The sequence below is a fragment of the Schistocerca serialis genome, chromosome 4 (assembly GCF_023864345.2).
Source record: "Schistocerca serialis cubense isolate TAMUIC-IGC-003099 chromosome 4, iqSchSeri2.2, whole genome shotgun sequence".
Lineage (NCBI taxonomy): Eukaryota > Metazoa > Arthropoda > Insecta > Orthoptera > Acrididae > Schistocerca > Schistocerca serialis.
In genome coordinates this window covers 499,488,124-499,509,090 of record NC_064641.1, presented here as the reverse complement: position 1 = coordinate 499,509,090, position 20,967 = coordinate 499,488,124, and the positions used below count along the sequence as shown (strand labels likewise).

At 37.1% G+C, this 20,967-nt stretch overlaps 1 protein-coding gene across 4 annotated transcripts in view; it reads left to right on the top strand.

The window, feature by feature from the left end:
- LOC126475225 (puromycin-sensitive aminopeptidase) overlaps nucleotides 1-9,329 on the top strand; it is a 157,633-nt gene extending 148,304 nt beyond the window's left edge. For all 4 annotated transcript variants that reach the window (XM_050102898.1, XM_050102896.1, XM_050102899.1 and 1 more), the window contains exons 13-14: nucleotides 2,316-2,438; nucleotides 7,960-9,329. In XM_050102898.1, the coding sequence (XP_049958855.1) occupies nucleotides 2,316-2,438; nucleotides 7,960-8,184 (348 nt within the window). In that variant the 3' untranslated portion in view covers nucleotides 8,185-9,329. The remainder of the gene's footprint in view (nucleotides 1-2,315; nucleotides 2,439-7,959) is intronic.
- Nucleotides 9,330-20,967: the final 11,638 nt, after the last annotated feature.

The window sequence follows — 20,967 nt, the reverse complement described above, 5'->3', positions numbered from 1 at the left end:
CAGCCGACATCTTCACTTTTTTCTGTTAATTGTCGAAGTATTTTGCAACTGTGGAAGCATGAAATGTCTTTCCCTGGACTCTTTTTCCATTACACAATGATCTATTATAATTGCATCATAGCAACACAGCAAAAGGACCACTTCTTATTGGTACAATTCACAATGCTCACAACATGATAATTATGTGAACTGGACACTGTTTGGTATCTAATGTTTTCCATTAGGACTTCATGTATGTTGCGCATGTGCATGGAGCACATTCCTCTTACCATGCCTCTTCCCGCCTAATAGCAAACAACCTGTGATGCAGTCATAGCATTTTGCATTTGAGCTGTGTTTTTCATTGTGAACTGAGACTGAAGCTTGTTTAAAATACTTTGATTACACTATAGTAGAGTAAAATATTTTTTATAATGAACTCTAAAAATATGTAGTTCAACAAATTTTATAAATTAATGAACAGTTTCTTTTAAGATTCACACCATGAAAGCGGTTACATAAAGCCTTTGTACCACTAGCTTGCACTTGCAGTTAATTACACCTGTCTGTTTTAAAGAAATCATATCAGAGTAAAAGTCTTAATTTTACATTACTCCTTTCACTCTGTTCTTTTCTGTGCTTATTGATTCATCTAAATTGAGAATAGAAAATTCTGCACAGAAATGAAAAAAGATAGTTGGCATGACCAAGTATTGACAAAAGAAATAATCATATGATACAGTTAAATGATTTTCATTTCTGAATGAAGTTTAGTTATCATTTACATTTTTATTGATTTCAACACACAATTTTCCAAACTGCAGAGTTCTGTGGTTTTGTTAAACTGCTAAAAGTGTCAGTATGATTTCACTGAAAAGGGGACAGATGATTTCCTACCCAATACTTGAAAAATCAGAGCTTTTTGCAGTGTTATGTACTTCTTTTCGGGATCTTCTTTTGGTTGTAATATGTTAATTTCAGTGTCCCATTGAAGTGTTGGCCCTTTTCAAGTGTCATGATACTTGTAGTTGTATAATAAATAAAGTGCAGTACATTTGTTGTATTGTTATTCAGAGCTTATAATATTAAATGTTGTTATGAAGTTGCTTTATGCACATAATCCACAATGTATCTCCAGTGAATTTATTGAAAACTTATTGTCCAATTTGGTCTGGCATCAACAGGGATGAGCGTATTTGTATTAAAATATTGCAGTTCTTTTCTGATAGAAATTACACTGTGCTTCTTTTCCAAAGAGACTATAAACCAAAGGGTAACACTAGCACTGATAAGAAACTATCCATTGTATTTTCTTTTAGTAGTTGTTTATTTTTAATATACTAAAACTACCAGATTCATTTAGATAAAAGATCAGGTTAGATTTGATGTATGTATGTATGTATGTAAGAAAAGAGATTGATCATTATTTTATTAAGATTAATCATTAAACATTATTGTTGGTTAAATGACACTGAAAATTTTGCAATATCTCTGCTGTTATCTCACTGCTTTTTCAATTTTGTTAAAACAGCACTTTCTTTGAGATGTTCATATGAAAATGCTGTTTTACCTATCGGTTTCGAATTTTTTACGATTCAGTCACCTGAATATCAATGCCAAGGGAGTTACTGCTTCAGGCAGTTAAAAAAATTTAATTACCATCCAAAGAAAACTGCAAGAATCACTACATTTGGCAATCAGTGTTACATGATCCAAGTACTGTTGCTCCTGCCTGTAAGGCTTGTCGTATTTGGTTACAGAAATGAGAGAGTTGAAAATGTACTTGATTTTGTTGTACTTCCAGCACTGAAGTGATATAATGGATGTGTGTAGCACCCACTGCAAATATTAGAAAATAATAGTACATTTGAGTAATATCAAATTCATTTAGTGCAATGCAGCAGCAGGTATTTTTGTAGTATTTGGAATGAAATCACCACAATAACACATATTATTACAAAATCAAAAGGTTTGTTATGAAACACTGTAGATGATCCAAATATTTATTATTAGATAGTAAAACTTCATCACTGGCTGTTCTACATTGTTCATTAAGATATTTAGTAGCAGATGGACGTACAAAGCAAGTTTAAATTTAGTATAGTTGGAGGAGAATCTGTGCAACCTTAACTATTGAGTCTGCCAATTATAAAGCTCAGATAAATTAACTGTGATATCCTAGGTCTTGCATTGCTCATTGCTGAAAGTGTGAGGTGGTTTATAGCCTCTTCACTCTGCTTGTTGTAATGCTGCATCTGGATTTGAGCCCTAGTTATAAATTATATATTTTTTCTATAAGCAAGACTGTCTAATTAAAATCTGCAATTTATTTCCAGGAAGAAGTTCGTTCTCAAGATACAGTATTTGTCATTATTTCTGTGGCAATGACAAAAGTTGGGAGAGAGCTTGCCTGGAACTTTTTCAAGGAAAATTGGCAGGAACTGATGAATCGTTATGAGGTATGTTAAGTGTTCCTCCCATTTCCTTGCAAAATGCCAGTATGTAATAACATTTTGGGTTATCACATTTGTGCCAGCAGGTTTGTTCTGAATGAATTTCTCCTTGTTTGCAAAGACAGAGCCAACCCTTTACACTGGGAATTTGCTTAACCACAAGAAGTCCTGTCAAATGAAATTGCAGATGTAGAAATTAAGTTCCTCATGACAGCATTATTATGTAAAACATTGGTTTTCTAGCTGTATCAGATTAGACTAAAAACTTGAGCTTTCTTTGCTAACCTCCTTCGCCTTCATAGGGAACAGCTGACAGTTGTCATGCTAATACAGATGGCATCATTGTGTTAGATGTTGGTAGGGCCAGTTTCAAAGGAAATTATTCTTATTTCACAGTAGTCTCTCAAAAGTCCAATCTGACTGGTGAGCATTATTTTTACATTAATTAAATAGCATACTTCTAAGGGGCTTATATTTCAATACTTTTAATGTATTTTGGTGGTCTAATTTCTGTAAAAGACAAATATTTATGACAGAACTGAACAAATTATAAACATTTTTACCTTGGAGGACCACGGCCAGTTATTTTGGCCAGTGTAATATTTCTTACTTTTGATGTCTTTAAAGATGCAACAGCGGATTTTTGCATCTGCTTACCTCATTTTATTTCATTGTTGTGATCTCATTCCCTCTTCTTCTTTCCATTTTACTTTATTTAGTGGAACAGTGGCCATACTGGAGATGCGTTCTCTGTCAATGCATTGTTGTACTGTGCAGAAATTTAGCGGTCCTCATTATGATGATGCGCCATTGTTTCCATTCAGACGAGCTTCTGTAAGTCCACAAAATTTGTATGCAATATTTTGGGCCAGATGCCTTGTCGGTACACTGTCAAGCTTGGCTACCAGAGATGGACATTGCCGAATTAAACACGTGGATCATCTACAGAGAGACAACAGGAGAAAAATTTATGGGCGAAAGTTTCTTTTCAGATTAGCAGAGCAACTCCCCTCTGTGTATTTACAATCAAGGAAAGGACTTGTCCATACATACATTGCAACCACTGAAGCACGAGGGTTGGAACTTTAATAGTGGCAACTATTTATTTACAGCTCTTACAAAATAGATATGTGTTTCAAAGTTTTACTGACCTTCAAAGTAGTCACCAGCATTATGTATAACCCGTTGCCAGCGATGTGGAAGTCGTAGGATATTCTTAGCAGTGCCAGTTGTGTTGACAGTTCGAGCGGCGTGGTCTATTGCCTGACTGATTTGTAGCAGTTCTGAAGTGAATGCCATGAAGTGTTTCCTTCAGTTTAGATATTGAGGTGAACTCGTGTGGGCTTAAGTCAGGGGAGTGCAGTAGATGGTATAGCACTTAGCAGCCCCATCAGTCAAACAAATCAGTAACAGCCAGGTCGTGCAGAAAATGTCATCACTTCTGTCTCTAAGCTGGTCATAGGTTGTGTTCCAAAAATGAACAGCATAGAGACAGAAGTGATGACACTTTCTGCAGGACCTGACCATCATTTTGCAGAACAATGCTCAAGCACGTGCAGTGCAAGCTGTTACTGATTTATTTGACTGATGGGGCTGCTAAGTGCTATACCACTTACTGCACACCCCTGACTTAAGCCCTCACAAGTTCGACTTAAGCCCTCACAAGTTCAACTCGATTTCTAAACTGAAGGAAACACTTCACAGCATTTGCTTCAGAACTGCTACAAATTCCTTGGGAAATAAACGACACCACTCGAACTGTCTACACAATGCTGGTGACTACTTTGAAGGTCGGTGAAACTTTGAAACACTTATCCAGTGTGAACGAGCTGTAAATAAATAGTTGCCACTATTAAAGTTCCAATCCTCATATGTAAGGTACTATTACAGAAGACATGCCAGGTAGGAGCATGCAAAAGTTCAAACAAAACTAAAAATCTGTGTTTGCAGTACAAGAAATTCATATGTGGTCCATGTGCATTAAATGTTCAGTACACGCGTGCAAACTTTTTTGATAAAGATGGTGGCTTTGATCGAAAAAGTGTCATATTCTATAATTGCCACAGCAGTTTGTCGATTTCCATTTGTATTTCCTAATAAATATATGTTTATGATCTGTTTGGGCATTAACTGAGAACAAGTCACAGAGATAAAAAATGTTACCTTATAATTACATGCTTGTTTGCATTTGTTACTTTAGTATCCAAGTTCAGTTTCAGTGAATATTGGGAATATAGTTTCTGTGGAAAGTTTAAGCATATCACACTGGTAGAGTATGCGTAATACACTAGTGACTTTAAAGTCTGAATTGATATTTTAGTAAAGAAAAAAAAAAAGGAAAAAGAAAAGAGAGGTCAACATCATCGGTGAAAAGACAGGTAGCAGTCCTTCCGAGTAGTTTGCTAATTCTGGTCCTCCTAGTGTCAAAATTATTGTTGCACATTCTGATCTACAGTCTCTTTGATGAAAAGAGTCCCAGTAGATTTATGCTTGGAACAAGTTTTGTTCAACCAAAAATAATTTTATGTTCAGTTATCTCGCTCCTGGTGGTCTGCTTCTTAATGGGATTGTTCTACCACAGTCTCAGTCAGTCAGTCTTCTTGTGCTCTTGTATCTTTTAACTTGCAATGTAGTAACTTATCTTTGCAAACAATATCAGTTTTTCGACAGCTCAGATAATTGTACATTTTTTTGCAATTTGCCATTCACCACTAACATGGTCGGTCACTCTTCAAAAAAAATTGTGTAGTTTTCCATCTTCTAATAACCTTAGGGAAGTAGTCAGGCAAGGAGATTCCGTATCACCAGAAATATTACAGGCAGCTCTAGATGAAGGTTTCAAATCGCAAGACCCATTTTGCAGACTATTCTATTGATTCCAAATTTATTTTTCTCAGAGCATCATAATATTTGCTCTTCTATGGCCTGACATCAATTTACTCAAAGCACCTTCAAGTGATACAGATGGGGATCAAAATTTCCATAGAGGGCTCATTATAATTATACAACAAAGAAAAAAAGCATGAAATACAAATTTGAGATTGCAATTTTGAACTCTTACATCAATACAAAACTTTTTCACACACAACACCTTTTATGTGATATTATAAGTATACTTTCTGTCAAGTAAATGGCAATGCCACCAACTTTATTATATGCTCTGCAATAAGATGATGATAGGTTATGTTTTGTTGTTTGGAAACAACGACTGTTCTTACTGATTCATGGTGTTCTTTAATAACTTATACATATGGAGCCACTCCTGCAATAATGACAATGTTATGAAAAGAATAGACTTCTACTCATCATATAGTGAAATTTTCCATTGTTCAGTTGTGTAATAAATTATTCAGAAGTACCTAAGCATTGTATGCTAAAAACCAAAAATAATAAATTACTCTCTTGCTAGTTTAGGTATGTGTGAAATATGTATGAATTGCATACACTGTCATTATATAGTGTAGCACAGGTGGTGAGTGTGTCCCACAAAAACATGACTCTTGTTCTGCAGTTACATTGCTTCATTGACATGGCATTTTGTGATTCTTTTCTGAGTAACTCTTAATTTTTTATTCTTGATAGGTATGAGCTTAGTAACACTACAGTGCACATTCAAAATATTGTTCAGTATTTCTAGAATAGTGGAAATTACAGAGTACCTCCCTAATCGATTGAGATTGAGATCATGTATTGTGTACAATCCTCTTCCTGTGCAACTTAATCAACGAATGTTATGTTTTTAAATCTTGTGCATTTACATTGTATCTCTTTTATCTGCTCTTTCTCCCCCCACCTCTCTCCCTCCCTCCCTCCTTCTCTCCCTCCCTCCTTCTCTCCCTCCCTCCTTCTCTCTCCCCCTCCCTCCCTCCTTCTCTCTCCCCCTCCCTCCCTCCTTCTCTCTCCCCCTCCCTCCCTCTCCCCCTCTCCCTCCCTCTCCCTCCCTCTCTCCTCCCTCCCTCCCTCCCTCTTCTCCTCCCCCCTCCTCCTCCTCCCCCCTCCCTCCTTCTCCTCCTCCCCCCTCCCTCCTTCTCCTCCCTATACATTTTTACCTACTCCACTCCACAAAAAATCCAACCCCACAGGTCTCCTTTCTGGTTGTCCTTTTGTGGCTGGCTAAAACGTTCTTACAGAATAAAAACCTCCGTCTTTGTTGACCAACATCGCCAAACTAGTGTCCCTAACCTCCTATCCTACATTCAAGACACTGCTAACTTTCTTTACTGCCTCTCCACAGATTCTGCCCCATTACTACCAGACTCCTTGTTGGTCACTGTGGACACGACATCCGTGCACACCAACCACCACCAAGCCCATAGTCGTGCGACCATGGAACACTATGTTTCCTAACATTATCCTGATACCAGACCTACCACCTCTTTTGTAATCCCCCTATCCAGCCCCATCCTGACCCACAATTATTTCACTTTCAAAGGTCAAATCTAAGAACAAATCTGTGGTACTGTCACAGCACCATCCAATTTCAACTTGTTTATGGGCCATCTGGAGGTATCCCTCCTATCTATTCAGCACCAGATAGATGTCACCCGTTTTACATAAAAAGGTCTTATGGCTTTGCCATTCGTGGATGCCACATCTGTGGTGGAAAGCAGGAGTTGCCTTACCAGAGCCTTTACTGGCAGACAGTATCCTATCCAGCTCATCCACAAACAAGGCTCCCATGCCATCTGCTCCTCTGACACCGGTAAACCTGTTAACCAGCCACTGACCAGCCCTCCCGTGATCACAAAGTTTCGCCCTGGTCATCAAAAGCTCAAAAACATTTCTCTCCAACCCTCCATTTTTCCCCTCTCCCTCTACCTGCATCTGTTTTTGTTGTATCCTCTGTACGCTTTTCATCTTGTTGTGCAGCTGCGAAGCCATCTCTTCAAAGACTTACCTCTTTCCCACTACCCCCTCCTTGGGTCCTTCCCTATCCCATCTTCACCTGCATCTGCTCAGGCAACTGCTTTCCATAACAGAGTATCAATAATTGGTCTTGCTGTGGCCACAGGAGTGTGTGTGTTTGGGTATCAGCATGGTTTGTGTGTGAATATGTGTGCTACTGCTAGAGAAAGAACTGGTGCTCAAAACTTAGTGTGTGCTGTATCCTGTTGTGTGTTGCTGTGCTCCATGAATCGATCTGCTGTAGGTGAGTGAATGTCTTTCCCTTATATTAATTGTTATAACTGGTAGCAGTTTTAGTTGATGTAAAGTAGTGCAAACAAAGGGAAAGATGGTATAGGACTTGCGGAAGTGATGTTCAGTTGTATTTTATGTTAACAATTTTTTGTTTGTTTATACTAGCACACCAAAACCCATAGTCCCTTTAGCTCCAGGAGCTGGCTTTAGTGATTATTTAGTAAAGAGAATCTCATAGTGTTCTGCATCTCAGATATTTTTTAAGTACAATTTTGCGAAAACCCTTGTCACTCACATTATATTTCAGTTTTGTTCTGCTGTAGGGATTTTTTTTTATGTATAAAAATTTTCACTTATTGATACAAAGTCTTCTCTCTATTGCATATAGGGAGGTTTTCTGCTAGCTCGTCTAGTAAAATATACAACGGAGAACTTTGCCAGTGAAGAACAGGCTACAGAAGTGGAAAATTTCTTTCGTGAACATCATTCTCCAGGTACAGAACGCACTGTCCAACAGAGCTGCGAGACAATACGGCTGAATGCTGCTTGGCTAGCACGTGATTCGGAATCAACGCGAAAGTACCTCATTGAGACACAGAAACACTCTTCGTAACTACTTGGCTTGTGTAAAGTCATATGTTGCTAGGGAATGCAGTTCTGTGTAACTAAAATAAAAAAAAGGTTTTTATACAGAAGAAAACTTCTTTAAGTGGAATTTGTGCTTTTATATTGTGCAGTGCACTTGTGGTGTGAAACTATCAATAACAGCAACATTCACTTTTTCTGTGTCGTCTTAATAATGTATATGCTGTTGCCTGTATGTATGTTACGATAGGAATTGAGAAGAGTGTGGAAGAGAATATCGAGACAACTACCTGTAATAATTCTTTCATACAGTACAATTGATTACCCGTAATTAGACTAGTTCTGGAGTAAGTTTTAGCTTAACATTTGCAATAGTTTATCATTTCAGTTGAATGTAAAATAACATTGCTGTCGTGTTACTGTTTACTTAAGAAACATGAGGACATTTTCTTGTGTACACAGCTCATAATGTGTATACAGTTGTCACCTCCCATCCTGTCAGAGAAGTAAACAGGTAATAATTTAAAAAAAGAAAATACCAAACAGTGTACAAATCATAAGTGCCAGTAAATGAACTATAACTTTGTTTTGGTTAGTATTTTCGATGCCTAAAGGCCATTGAGGACAATGTTGGGCTGTGTAAGCCTTTCTTTAGGTCATTTTGGTATCTGTCAATATGGATGTCCTGCTCTGATTTTGGTACTTAATACTTCTGTTAAGAATCGTTTTGTTTTAAAACTGTCAGAACAATAACCAGAGCAGTTCCTGTTGATAATGTGAAGTACAATTACAATATGATACCTGATAGTATGTTGTTAGTTACGTATGCACATATGTACATACTTTTTATAAAATCTTATTTGAGTTCATCTTATATTTATTGATTTGTTTTGTTAACTTAATAAGCTTGTATAATTTTATCTTTCTGGAAAAAGGTCTGACTTTTCATATATTTGACACACAAAATACATTGTTATTTTGTATTATTAAAATTGTATCTTTAAAAAGGCACTTCAAGGCAGGCACTTGGCAAATTGGAAAACAAATATAATGAAATCAGTGAAAAAGTATTGTATCCCAGAAACAAGTTTATTTTCTGTTGGATTCTGTAAAATTTGAGACTTGTGAAAAACTTGAACATTTCAGAATAAATATTCGTGTTGTTCCATCTTATATCCACCTCATTTCACATACCCATACACGTAAATTCGCATTTGATTGTTATTCAATTTTATAATGGTCAAAAGGCTTTCTACATTTATTCATGTATAACTGAATTGTTACTTGCCGCTTTGCGTCGTCATCCTCTGTAAAGATAATGACGAAGACATGGTATGCCAGCTAAAGTCCTCAAATCACATCTGTGAGGAGGCAATGTTCAAATCTGATTGGCATTTCAGTTTTTTAAAGCAATGTGGTTCTTGCAACAATCATCTTCCACATCTTTTTCCCTGCTTTGCTTGGCCATTTTTGAAGAAAAAAGGAAACCAAAAGTAAAATCACAGAATGAATACCAGCAGTTAGATGAAAGCAGCTATCTGAGTATAAGGGTGAGAGACAGCACCAATTATACCATTCTGTTGTTTATCTGTACCACAATGAAAATGACTGCTTTAGTGTACATTCACCAGTGACTCTTCCAGAAAAATTGAGATCTGAGGAACTTCCTTTTGAAAATTCCCATGGAAATGGTTGAATTTGTTTCTACTTTATTCAGATGCAGGTCTGATTCTAAATTAATGTGTTTTTACAGGAAGACATACACGTGTCAAAGTGATTATGTTGTGAGCATATGCTTCAACCCAGTTAAATGGCTGAGTCGTGACAGTCTTGCAGCCAACTGGTTGGAGGTTAAGCTTATAATGAAGTGTGCTGTCGTGCAGACAGCGTTTACTTTACATCAGAGTGGAGTGGGGCCCAGGGATGTAAATCCCAATGTTTGTGCTAAACACAATTGGGTTTGCCAGTGTATACAGAGCTGACAGTATTAAGTTACATGAAACTGCAGACATGCACAATTAGAAAAAGCTTTTGGTCACAGCTTTTATCAGTAAAACACACACACACACACACACACACACACACACACACACACACATCATTCATACACACAAGCAAGCACACCTTGTGTACACATGACTGCAAATTATAGCATTTCGGGCTGGAAGCATTCTTCTTATAGTTAGTGTCTTCTGTCAAGTCTGTAGATAGAATATTACTTCTGAATTTGCTGAACACTTCATACATGGCTCTCTTTAGGCTAAGTTTGGCTCCATGCAGTTGTTGATTATCTGTGAGGTTTTGGAAAAATTTAAATTTGCGGCGAGCCTCTCTTTGCCTTCATAGCAGCTTTCTAACTTGGCTGTTGCACGGTAGATCTTTCCCATTCCTCACAACATTGCTCAGCAGATACTTCATCTAAAGAATATTGTTGAATATTTGATCTTCATCCACTGAAACTTGACATTATTAGTGCTGGAGCTGAAATTTTCGTATTGACTACCCAGGTAAATTGAGACCTGAGGAACTTCCTTTTGAAAATTCCCATGGAAATGGTTGAATTTGTTTCTACTGTTTATTAGGGCTGGAGCTGAAATTTTCGTATTGACTACCCAGGTAATCTGAAATTGTTTCTTGTCTCACTTAAGTAGAAATATCATACTACCTTTCTTTGCGTTCCTATGTACTTCCTATTCAGTGATGCTGTGACAGCTATATGATCACCAATTCCCTGCTTTATGGTTAATGAGTTGAAAAGTTCAGTCAGTCTGTCACTAACAGATCTACAATGTTACCTTCACAAGTCAGTTCGCTGATGAACTGCTCAGTGTAATTTTTGGTATGGTATTTAAAACTATTTCCTGTCCCTACTACCCAACATAATTTCTTGAGTCTCACAATCTCCACCTTATACTGTAACATGACCAGGAAATTTACGTGAAATATTCTCAAACTTTCCCCACAAATGTTCCACCACTACTGCTCCTGTGGCAGGGAGTGTATAAAAGCTACATTTCGCGTTCAGAATCTGTACTAACCTCATGAGATATCGCATTTTTTATGGCTACAAACATGACTCCACCACCAGTGTTCAACCTGTCCAATCGGTGTTTGGAATTTCATGGTTATTAACATCTGTTTCAGCCAGCTTCCTGTCACTTGTACTAAGTGAGTATTTCTACCATTAATAAGCAAGGCTAGTTACAGGACCTGTGAATAGATGCTCCTGCAGTTAACTACTACTGTATTAACATTTTCTTCCTCCAATTTGCCATGAAAAATGCTAATTTCTTTAATTGTGGTAGTATTCTTCCCTTTCTGAAATCGAGACACATCTTATCGGACTCGTTGAGGGTATTCTCAGTCCTAAAAATCCAATAGCAAACCACACATACTCTGCTGTGCTAGTAATGCTTTCTTTCTGCGTATAGTACACACTAGACCTATTAAGGGGGTTCCTACAATTCTCACTCCAGTAGTGGAGATCGAGAAATCTGCATCCAAGATTGTCACACAATTGTCTGAGCCTCTGATTGAAACCTTTCATTCAGCTCAAAGCCAGAGGACCACTATTGATGCTAGGAACAATGCTCCAAAACATTAACTCTGCTTCTACCCTGCAAGTAAGGCTAGCTGTCTTCACCAAAGCAGCAGGCCACCTGTAAGTAAGAACTGAGGATGGCATGTGAAACCAGGTGGCAGGTGTCATTTTTGCCGAGATGAGCCACAATTGCAGCCAGATGCACTCATTGTGCTCAATTGTTGCTTGCAAAGCATCTTTCACAACTCAGACTTGATCCCTGGCAAGCAAACAGCTTGGACACTAACCTTCTTTTCCAATCCACCCACTATTTCCCTAAGGCGTTCCATTATCTGCCAACATTGGAGGCCCCCCCCCCCCCCTGGGAAAAGCTTTTGGATTGTACAAATGAGAATGGGATGTTCCTTAAGACAATCACAACTGGAAATGAGACATGGGTCTACGGTTATGATGTAGAGATTAAGAGTCAATCTTCACAGTGGGTTGGGAAAGGCTCTGTACGACCAGAAAAAGCTCGTCAGGTCAGGTCAAATGTCAGAGTTGTGCTGATAGTTTTCTTTGACTTTGAAGGATTAGTTCATCATGAATTCGTGCCACAGGGACAAACTGTTAACCAATGGTACTATTGGATGGGTTACGACGCCTGCGAGAAAATGCAAGAAGGAAATTGCCTGAAACATGGCGAGACAATTCACGGCTATTGGATCACGATCACGATAACGCACACACATTAATCCCTGTTGGTGTGTCACTGTTGCACAAAAAATGAAATCGCTGTGCTGCCTCATCTTCTGTACTCTCCAGACCTGACCTCTGCGGATTTTTTTTATTTCCGAACTTGAAAACTCCATTGAAAGGATGAAGATTTGTAACAACAGATGAGAGAAAAAAAAATTTGCAGATGGCACTTCATGCGATCCAGCAAGAGGCTTACCAAGACTGCTTCCGGAAGTGGAAACGGCGTTGGGAGTGATGTATCGATTGTGGAGGAGTGTATTTGGAAGGAGACCATGAACAGTAAATAAAAGGTAAGTGCACAAAAATTTTGTGACAAAGTTACGGAATTTTCTGGACAGACCTAGTAAGCTCCTGAATCACCATCCAAGCCAAAATAGGAACAGGATCAATACTCTTGTAATCCCAAGAAGTATATTTGAGGTGAAGCACCTTGGACACACAATACAAAATTGGAGTGTTTTGAGAACCAAAGAGGAAGAGCACTGAAATTGTCAATTTAAAAAAAAAAAAAAAAAAAATAATGTAATTGGATAGATAAAAAAATCTGCTCACCTAGTGGCAGCAGGAGAACACACATGTTAAGGTATAGAAAACGGGAATCTTTCCGAGCCAGTGACTCTTCCTGGCAGAAGGGTTGAAGGGGAAGGAAGAGAGTTGATAGAAAATGACTTTAGAAGAGGGTTTGAGTGATAAGAGTTTGTGAGAGTGGCAAAAAACAAGCAAAAGAAAGAGAGAAAAGAAAGGAAAACAAGGAAAAATATTTAAAAAATCGTGGGGAATGACATGGGGTGAGTGGGTGAGAATTTCTCTTTGGAATGTAAAGTTGGACCTTTTCCTTAAATAAAATGCAGAATTTGGTCAGTTATAGATCACTTAGCACCTAAGACAGAATTACAATCTTTTCCTTCTTATCTTCCCAGAACTACCGTACTTTGTGTGTTTCTTGTGTTCATTTGACACAAACTCCTAGATTGTGAATTTCAAATTTTGCTGTATTGATCAGTAGCCTGAAACTTTCCCCATTTTCTATGCTGTCTTCCACGATGTTAAATTTCCTGAAGTCCCTTCTCATCTCTTCCAGCCATCCCTTGATATTTTATAATTCTGAAATGAAATTACAAATTTTCTTTGTTAGCCTTTTGTTTTTCATTTTGTAAATTGACCATAAAATTTTAATCTCTTCTTTCTTATTGTATCTGCGATTGTTTCTATGTTTCTGTACTGATCTTTATTTCTCCTCTTGGTCCATCTGTTATCTTTGTTCTTTTGTGGTACTAAATTTTTTCTGAGTGTTTTCCTTTTTTCTTCTCCAGTTCTTCTTGTTCACCTCTTCTATTCAGTGTTAGGCATTCAGATCTTAAAGTGCTTCCAGTTTAATTACTGTTCTGCAAATTTTTGCCTGGAATGGTACTGTTCTCTTATTATATCTTGTACCCATTCTCCCAAATACTTAACATTATCATTGCACTTGATGTTCCTGTGTTGTGTTTGTACATATTTTTCTCAATTGTGTTTATGTTCAATGTATTCTATTTTCTCATATGATATTTGCAATCCAGTTTTAGGTGCAATTTTGTCAAGTGTTTCTATCATTAATTTTGCATTTGTTTTGCCGAAAGCAAGGCATTTCCCTCAGGTCTTCCTCTAACTTGTCCTATATGGATTCCTTAATTTTTTTTTCTAGTAATTCTTTATCCCACTCTCTCATGACCATGTCTAAGACCAGCTTGCAGAGAATTGGTGAGAGCCAGTCACCCTGCCAAACACCTGTGTTAATTCTGATGGGTTCAGAAACTTCCCCTAGAAATTTAATTTTTGAAATTGTCTCTGTGAGTGTGTGTTCAACTAACTGTCTAGTGGTTTTGTTGATACCTTCTTCTTCTTCTTCTTCCATGTTAGGAATATCATGTAACAACTGTTCTGATCCTAAGGATGGTTTTCAAGTTACAAATTTGCTCTGGGCACAATCTATTTTTTTTTTTTTTTTTTTTTTTTTTTTTTTTTTTTTTTTAACCCGCTTGGTACTTGCCAGTTTTGTGTTCTACTTTTTGGAGTATATGATATGAAAAAACTATGATTGGAAACAAAGAGTTGTTGTTGGGTTGTTTTGGGGGAAAGAGACCAAACAGCGAGGTCATCGGTCTCATCGAATTAGGAAAGGATGGGGAAGGAAGTCGGCCGTGCCCTTTCAAAGGAACCATCCCAGCAGTTGCCTGGAGCAATTTAGGGAAATCATGGAAAACCTAAATCAGGATGGCCGGACGCGGGATTGAACCAGGAAACAAAGAGAGAGAGAAGAAATGCTATTGGGAAAGCCATCAAAACAAGCAAAATTTTAGAAACAAGGCAAACAGAAAGAGGGAGTCATTATAGAGACATAATCTTCTGTGTTTGAGAAATAAAATAATGCAGAAGATGGCTGTAAAAGTCAATCATTGCGGTCTGGTGAAAAACAAATGCACAAAAATGAGAAAGAATTACATAGAAGCAAGGTAAGTGGAGAGTGGGAAAGGAAATTTCTACCAAATTCCCAAATAAATCAGTAAAAAATGATCAGGAGAAGGCTCTACAGTGTAGTGAATCATAAACAAAGTGTTACACGCAAATTAGTAAATAACAGTGGACCCATCTAATAACATGGAAAACAGTGCTAGAAAATATGTAGAGACAAGATGCTGGTTAATACAGGCGGTATAGGTTAACAAATTAGCGACCTAGCACATAAGGTCAAAAACAGACAACAGTTTGAACGAAATACATAACAACAAAGACTGACAAGGGAGTTACACAAGAAAGAATGCTGGCAACATGGGTAAATATATCAACAGAAATAATCAATTTTTGAAAATATAATGTAACTGGATATACAAAAAAAATTTACTCGCCAAGTGGTGGCAGGTGAACACATGTATCGGTATAGACATTTAAAAACTTTGGAGCCAGTGACTCCTCCTCCTGGCAGAAGCGCTGAAGGGGAAGGCAGAGAGGTGAAGGAAAAGAACTTCACCCCTCTTCCTTCCTCTTAACCCTTTTGCCAAAAGAAGGAGCCACTGGCTCAAAGCTTTCAAATTTCTATACCTTTATGTATGTGTTCTCCTGTAACCGCTTGGTGAGTAGATTTTTTTATCCATCCAACTACTTTATTTGAAGAATACTGAAAATATGACAAAACCAATAACGGCACAAATGAACTAAATCAATGGCCTAACAAACAGTTCCTCTTAAACACGTTGATGATGTCCTCTTTCTTCGTTTGGGTCATCTAAGGACCACACACCAATTTCAATGCTTCCTTCAGTATTCTTTCATCTTTTCATTATGTATCCTTTTTGTCTCCTCAGACCATTTTGACCCTGTCTTCTTCTCCCTCTTGCCTTGGAATCCTTCCATTTTTGACACTTTCCTCTTGAAACTCTCTCTTTCTGTTGCTTTTTTTCACTTATGTTTTTTCTTTCCAAATCTTTCCTAACTTCTTGTATCCAGGCTATTGCTGACTCCTTGTCCCAAAGTTATTTAAAAATCTGTTTGGTTAACCTGTTGCTGTTCGTTATGTATAAGTGTCCAAAAAAATAGCAGTCGCCTCTTTCATAGTGTTTCATTTATGTTTTCTATGTCGCGATAAACTTCTTCATTGCTTCTTAATTTCCATATTTCTGTATTTTTTGATGGTCCAAGTACTTTTTTAATGATTTTTGTTTCTAGGCCTTCAAGTTTGTGTAATTTGTAGTTCAGTACTAAACATTCACTTGCATAAAGACATTCTGGTTTTATTACTGTGTTCTGTATCTTCACATTTTTAGACAGGCACTTTTTGTTGTAGACATTCCTAGTTATTCCAATAAGCTCTCTCCATTTTATGTACTCTTTCTTCTATAGCAAATTTTTCTTTCTAGTGTTATTTGTAGTTCAGTACTAAACATTCACTAGCATAAAGACATTCTGGTTTTACTACTGTGTTCCGTATCTTCAAATTTTTAGACAGGCACCTTTTGTTATAAACATTCCTAGTTGTTCCATAAGCTCTCTCCATTTTATGTACTCTTTCTTCTATAGCGAATTTTTCTAAGCCATTTTCTTGGATAATTTCTCCCAAATATTTAACTTTATTTTCCCTCTTTATCCGGCCAATATCTGTTGCTAGGGATTCCGGAGCATTTTTTATATCTGTCATAAATTTTTTTTTTCCACAGATATTCTTAAACCTGCTTCGTTGGCTATTTCTTCTAAGAGATTGATTTGTATCCCAGCATTTGTTAGGTTTTCAGAAAGAATGGCAAAATCATCTGCAAATGCTAAACAGTGAATTTCAGTGCCTTTGTTTTTAGTTCCCAGTTTGATTGGTGATAGCTTCTCTTCTTTTAGTTTTTGTTTCCATTCTCTTACTATTTTCTCTAGTACATACTTAAAGAGGAGGAGACATGCCATCGCCTTGCCTCACACCTGTTTTTATGTTGAATGCCTTTGATATTTCACACTAAAACTTTACTTTTGATTTGGTGTCTGTGAGTGTTTCACAAATAAGGTTTGCTAATTTAGATTTGATGCCAAATTCTCTGATCACTTTATCTAGTGTTTCCCTATCAACTGAGTCAAATGCCTTTTTAAAATCTATAAAAATGTTACAAGTACATCTTTGGAGTTTGTAAGTCTATGACAAATTATGGACTTTAGATTGAAAATCTGTACTGAGGAAGATCTGCCCTCTCTAAATCCACTCTGTTACTCTTCCAATTGGCTATCAAGTGTTGCTTCTACCTTCTTTAGTAGTATTGTTGAAAATATTTTACAACCCACTGGCAACAAAGATATACCTCTGTAGTTATTTGCATTTTGCTTATCACCTTTCTTGCACAAGGGATGGATGATAGCCACTTTCCAGTCTTGTGGTACCTTTTCCGTTTCCCATATTTCTTCAAACGTGAGCTGAAGGTTAGTTATAATTTTTGGTTGAGACCATTTAATAAGTTCGGCTGTAATTGAGTCTTCTCCACTGGCTTTGTTGTTTTTCAGGGTACTTATTGCTTTTTTAATTTATTGAGCTGTAGGTGGTGGATCTGCTTCTGTATTTTCATGAAGATCTGGGAATTCTAGCTTACAGTTTGGTTCTTCACAGTTCAATTACTTTTCAAAGTACTTTCTTAGTATTTCACAATTCTGGCTGTTGCTTAGGCCTATTTTACCATTTTCTTCTGTGAAGCAAATACTTGGAGCTTGGTTGGTAGCCCTTTACATGACTTTTTAAACATCTGAGAGAAATTCTGGGAGTTATTTTTTACAAAGTTGTTTTGTATGTCAACAAGTTGTGATTTTTCAAAAGATCTTTTGGCACTCTGTATTATTCTTGCTGTTTCTTTCTTTTACATTCTAAATGCATCAAGGTGTTCAGGCTTCCCAGAACATTTCCATTTCTTCCACTGCTTTGTTCTTCCACTGCTTCCTCACAGATTTCATTCCACCAGACTTTCTTCTTCATTTTTTATTGTTCCAAATACATTTTTCGCTGCCCTGTTGATTTCTTTCGATATTTCTGTCCATTTCCCTGATTTAGTTCCTTTAGTTTCTTCCAGAAAATCTTTTATTACCTCTTTGGTGATGTTGAACCTGTCTGTACTATATTTAATTAATTTTTGCTGTCTCTCTTCATTTTTATTGGGGAGAAGTTTCAGTTTAATTTTAGTCACGTTATGATCAGAATCAAATTCCGTGTTTCTTGCTAATTTTACATTCATGATTTCTTCAAAATTGCACGTAGAAATAGCCTTGTGATCTAACTGGAACTCCCCTAGCATTGGATTCAGAGAGATCCATGTTTTTGCCTGTTTTTGGTAATTTTTTGAAGAAAGTTGACATTACCCTCAATTGAAATGTTCTACAAAGACTGATTAGTCTTGTGCCATTTTTGTTGCTTTTATGAGCTGGATAATATCCTACTATTTTTCGAAATGATTTTTCCCTTCCCTATTTGTGCATTAAAATCCCCCATTTGTATAACATTTGATTTTGGACTTTTTGATATTTCTTCTTCTAGAAGTTCCCAGAATGCTTCTACTTTACTTGGACTTTTCTTATTGTCATCATTGATTTGAGCATGACAATTAAGAAAGGTATACTGTTTATTTTTGCATCTAACTGTGAGAAGAGATAGTCTTTCTGAACTGGATTTGAATTCTGTAATGTTATCTACTAAATTTTTATGAACATAGAAAGTGGAACCAAGTATTGGCATGCCTTTCATGATTTTCATTGCTGGGTTACCCTTAAAAAATGTATGGATTTTGATTTCTGTAACATTTTCATTCAAAAATCTTGTTTCTTGAACTGCTAAAATTTGTATTTTATGCTTATCTAAGAGAATTTCAAGTTCTTTTTGTTTACCAATTTTTAGTAATGAGTTTACATTCAAGGTGCCTGCAAAGAATTTCCTTTTGAAGAGTTTGGAAGGCTACCAAGGATGCTCCGACTCATCCTTAATGCAGATGTTGGGACTCCCCAGAACCCTAGATCCCGATGCACTGCATAAAGCAATGGTGGATTCTTCTTTCGAGTTACCACCTGGGGTAGTGCTTTCTTCTAGCGGACTTTCCATTCTGCAATTGAAATTGTACATTGTACATGGTAGGAAATAAATTCCAAGGTAAGATCGGATTGTTAGTCCAAAATGATTATTTTTCAGGGTTTTCTCCATTAGGTTCTTCCGCTCTCTCTGCCATTGGCAGTTAGGATTCCTCTTCCGCCTTTGAGACCATTGACCAGGCTTCACCTCTAGCCCTAGGCAGGGGCCCTCACAAGGTGCTACCATCTGGAGCCAGATGGACCCAGGTTTTTTTTTTTTTACGAGGTGTTCCTCTCTCTCTCTCTCTCTCTCTCTTTTATATATATATATTATATAAACTGTTTATGTGTCTGAATCTGCTCATAGCATTAACTTACATCCATTTGAAATTGCTGACTCAAATGTTCAGCATTTTTCTAAATTCCATATTTCAGAAGCTTCTTGTGTGTATTTTCATATAAGACTGCATTCGAGACAAATGTAAGGAAGAAGAGCTTTAAGAAGACCAAAGAGGTCTTATCCCTGCATATTAGTCACAGGAGCAGAATGTCAGAACTGTCTGAGAAGTGATTACCAGGTACCTAGTATTTTACAACCAAGTGTATAGTTCAGCATGTCACCTTCAAGGATGTAGCCAAGATTTTCTCAAATGGGTGGGGGGTTCCAATTTGTTAAAGAGGACTCATGTTTTTTATTTATTCTGAAAATTTATATAAAGAATGCTAAACCATTTTACTCGACAATGATCTCGAAATGTTCACTAAGCAGAGATATAATCTTGTACTTAGGAGTGCTGTATATTGGCTATCCACTAAGAAGCAGTCAGGCTCCAATCCCCCTTCACGCTCCAAGATCATTTTACACTCTTCTTCTTTCAGTCTGGATTTGAGCTGAGGAAGTGCTCAGAAATGGATGAGCACAATTTTTGGGACACCATAATTATTACCAACAGGGTTTTTGAATGGAGAGATCTCTGTTCAACGGGAAAGCTAGAACAATTTTTGGTGGTGAAAATGCAAAGGATCTGAAATTATTCAGCCTTACACTTCCCCAAATTTCCTTATTTAAGTATGCATCTATCACTTCTTGTAGAGTAAGAAACGTCATTTTCTGCATCAAAGACAAATGCACGAGTCTAAACAATGAGAATTTGGATTATTATTTATTTATCACATGGTTTTTCGTGCCAGGAGTCTCCAAAGAGACCTTATAAGCAGCTCTTTTCATTTAAGCAAAGGTGCTGCATCTTTAAGGAAATTGGAATCTGTTATGAAAGAAAGGTATTGGGAAAGAATTAGCTGTGGCCTATAGGTAAGAGACCAGCCCTAGAATTTGCCCAGACTGAAAATGGGAAACCACAGAAAACCATTTTCAATGTTGCTGACAGGTGGATTCAAATCACCTCGCCTCCCGAATCCAGGGACTGCTAGTTCAACAGCTAAACATGCACAGCCACTGCAAGTCAGTGGAGAACTTGGAAAAACTAGTTGTACATTGTTTTAAAAGAAAATAAAATCCATCAGATCAAAAGACTGAAGTCTGACAGTGCATGTTTTTCCTTCAATTGTGTGTTTAGTAATTTGATAGTGCATGAATGAATGCATATTTTAAGATTTAATTGTGCATGGAATTGGTGGCTTCAGTTATTACGGTATTACAAGAGTGTAAATAGATTTTGGAGGAAAGGGAGAGATACAGGGCACAGTCAGTTCAGATGAATTCAAGCAGCCCACTGAAAAAATCTTTTAGAAATGAAAGAACTGTAGAATGTGCTGTCATCAGATACCCCTTCTGCTCTCCAGAAACCCCTCACCATTGTTTCGTATCAGAACTGATTTTCATAACTGAGTACCACCCAGCTGACCAGATTCAGCAGTATTTTGTCATTTGGGCTACTACTGATAGAATATTCAGCAATTTTTTAAAATAAATACAACAATTACCATTTGGGAGATATTTTTGTTGACCAACGTAATTTC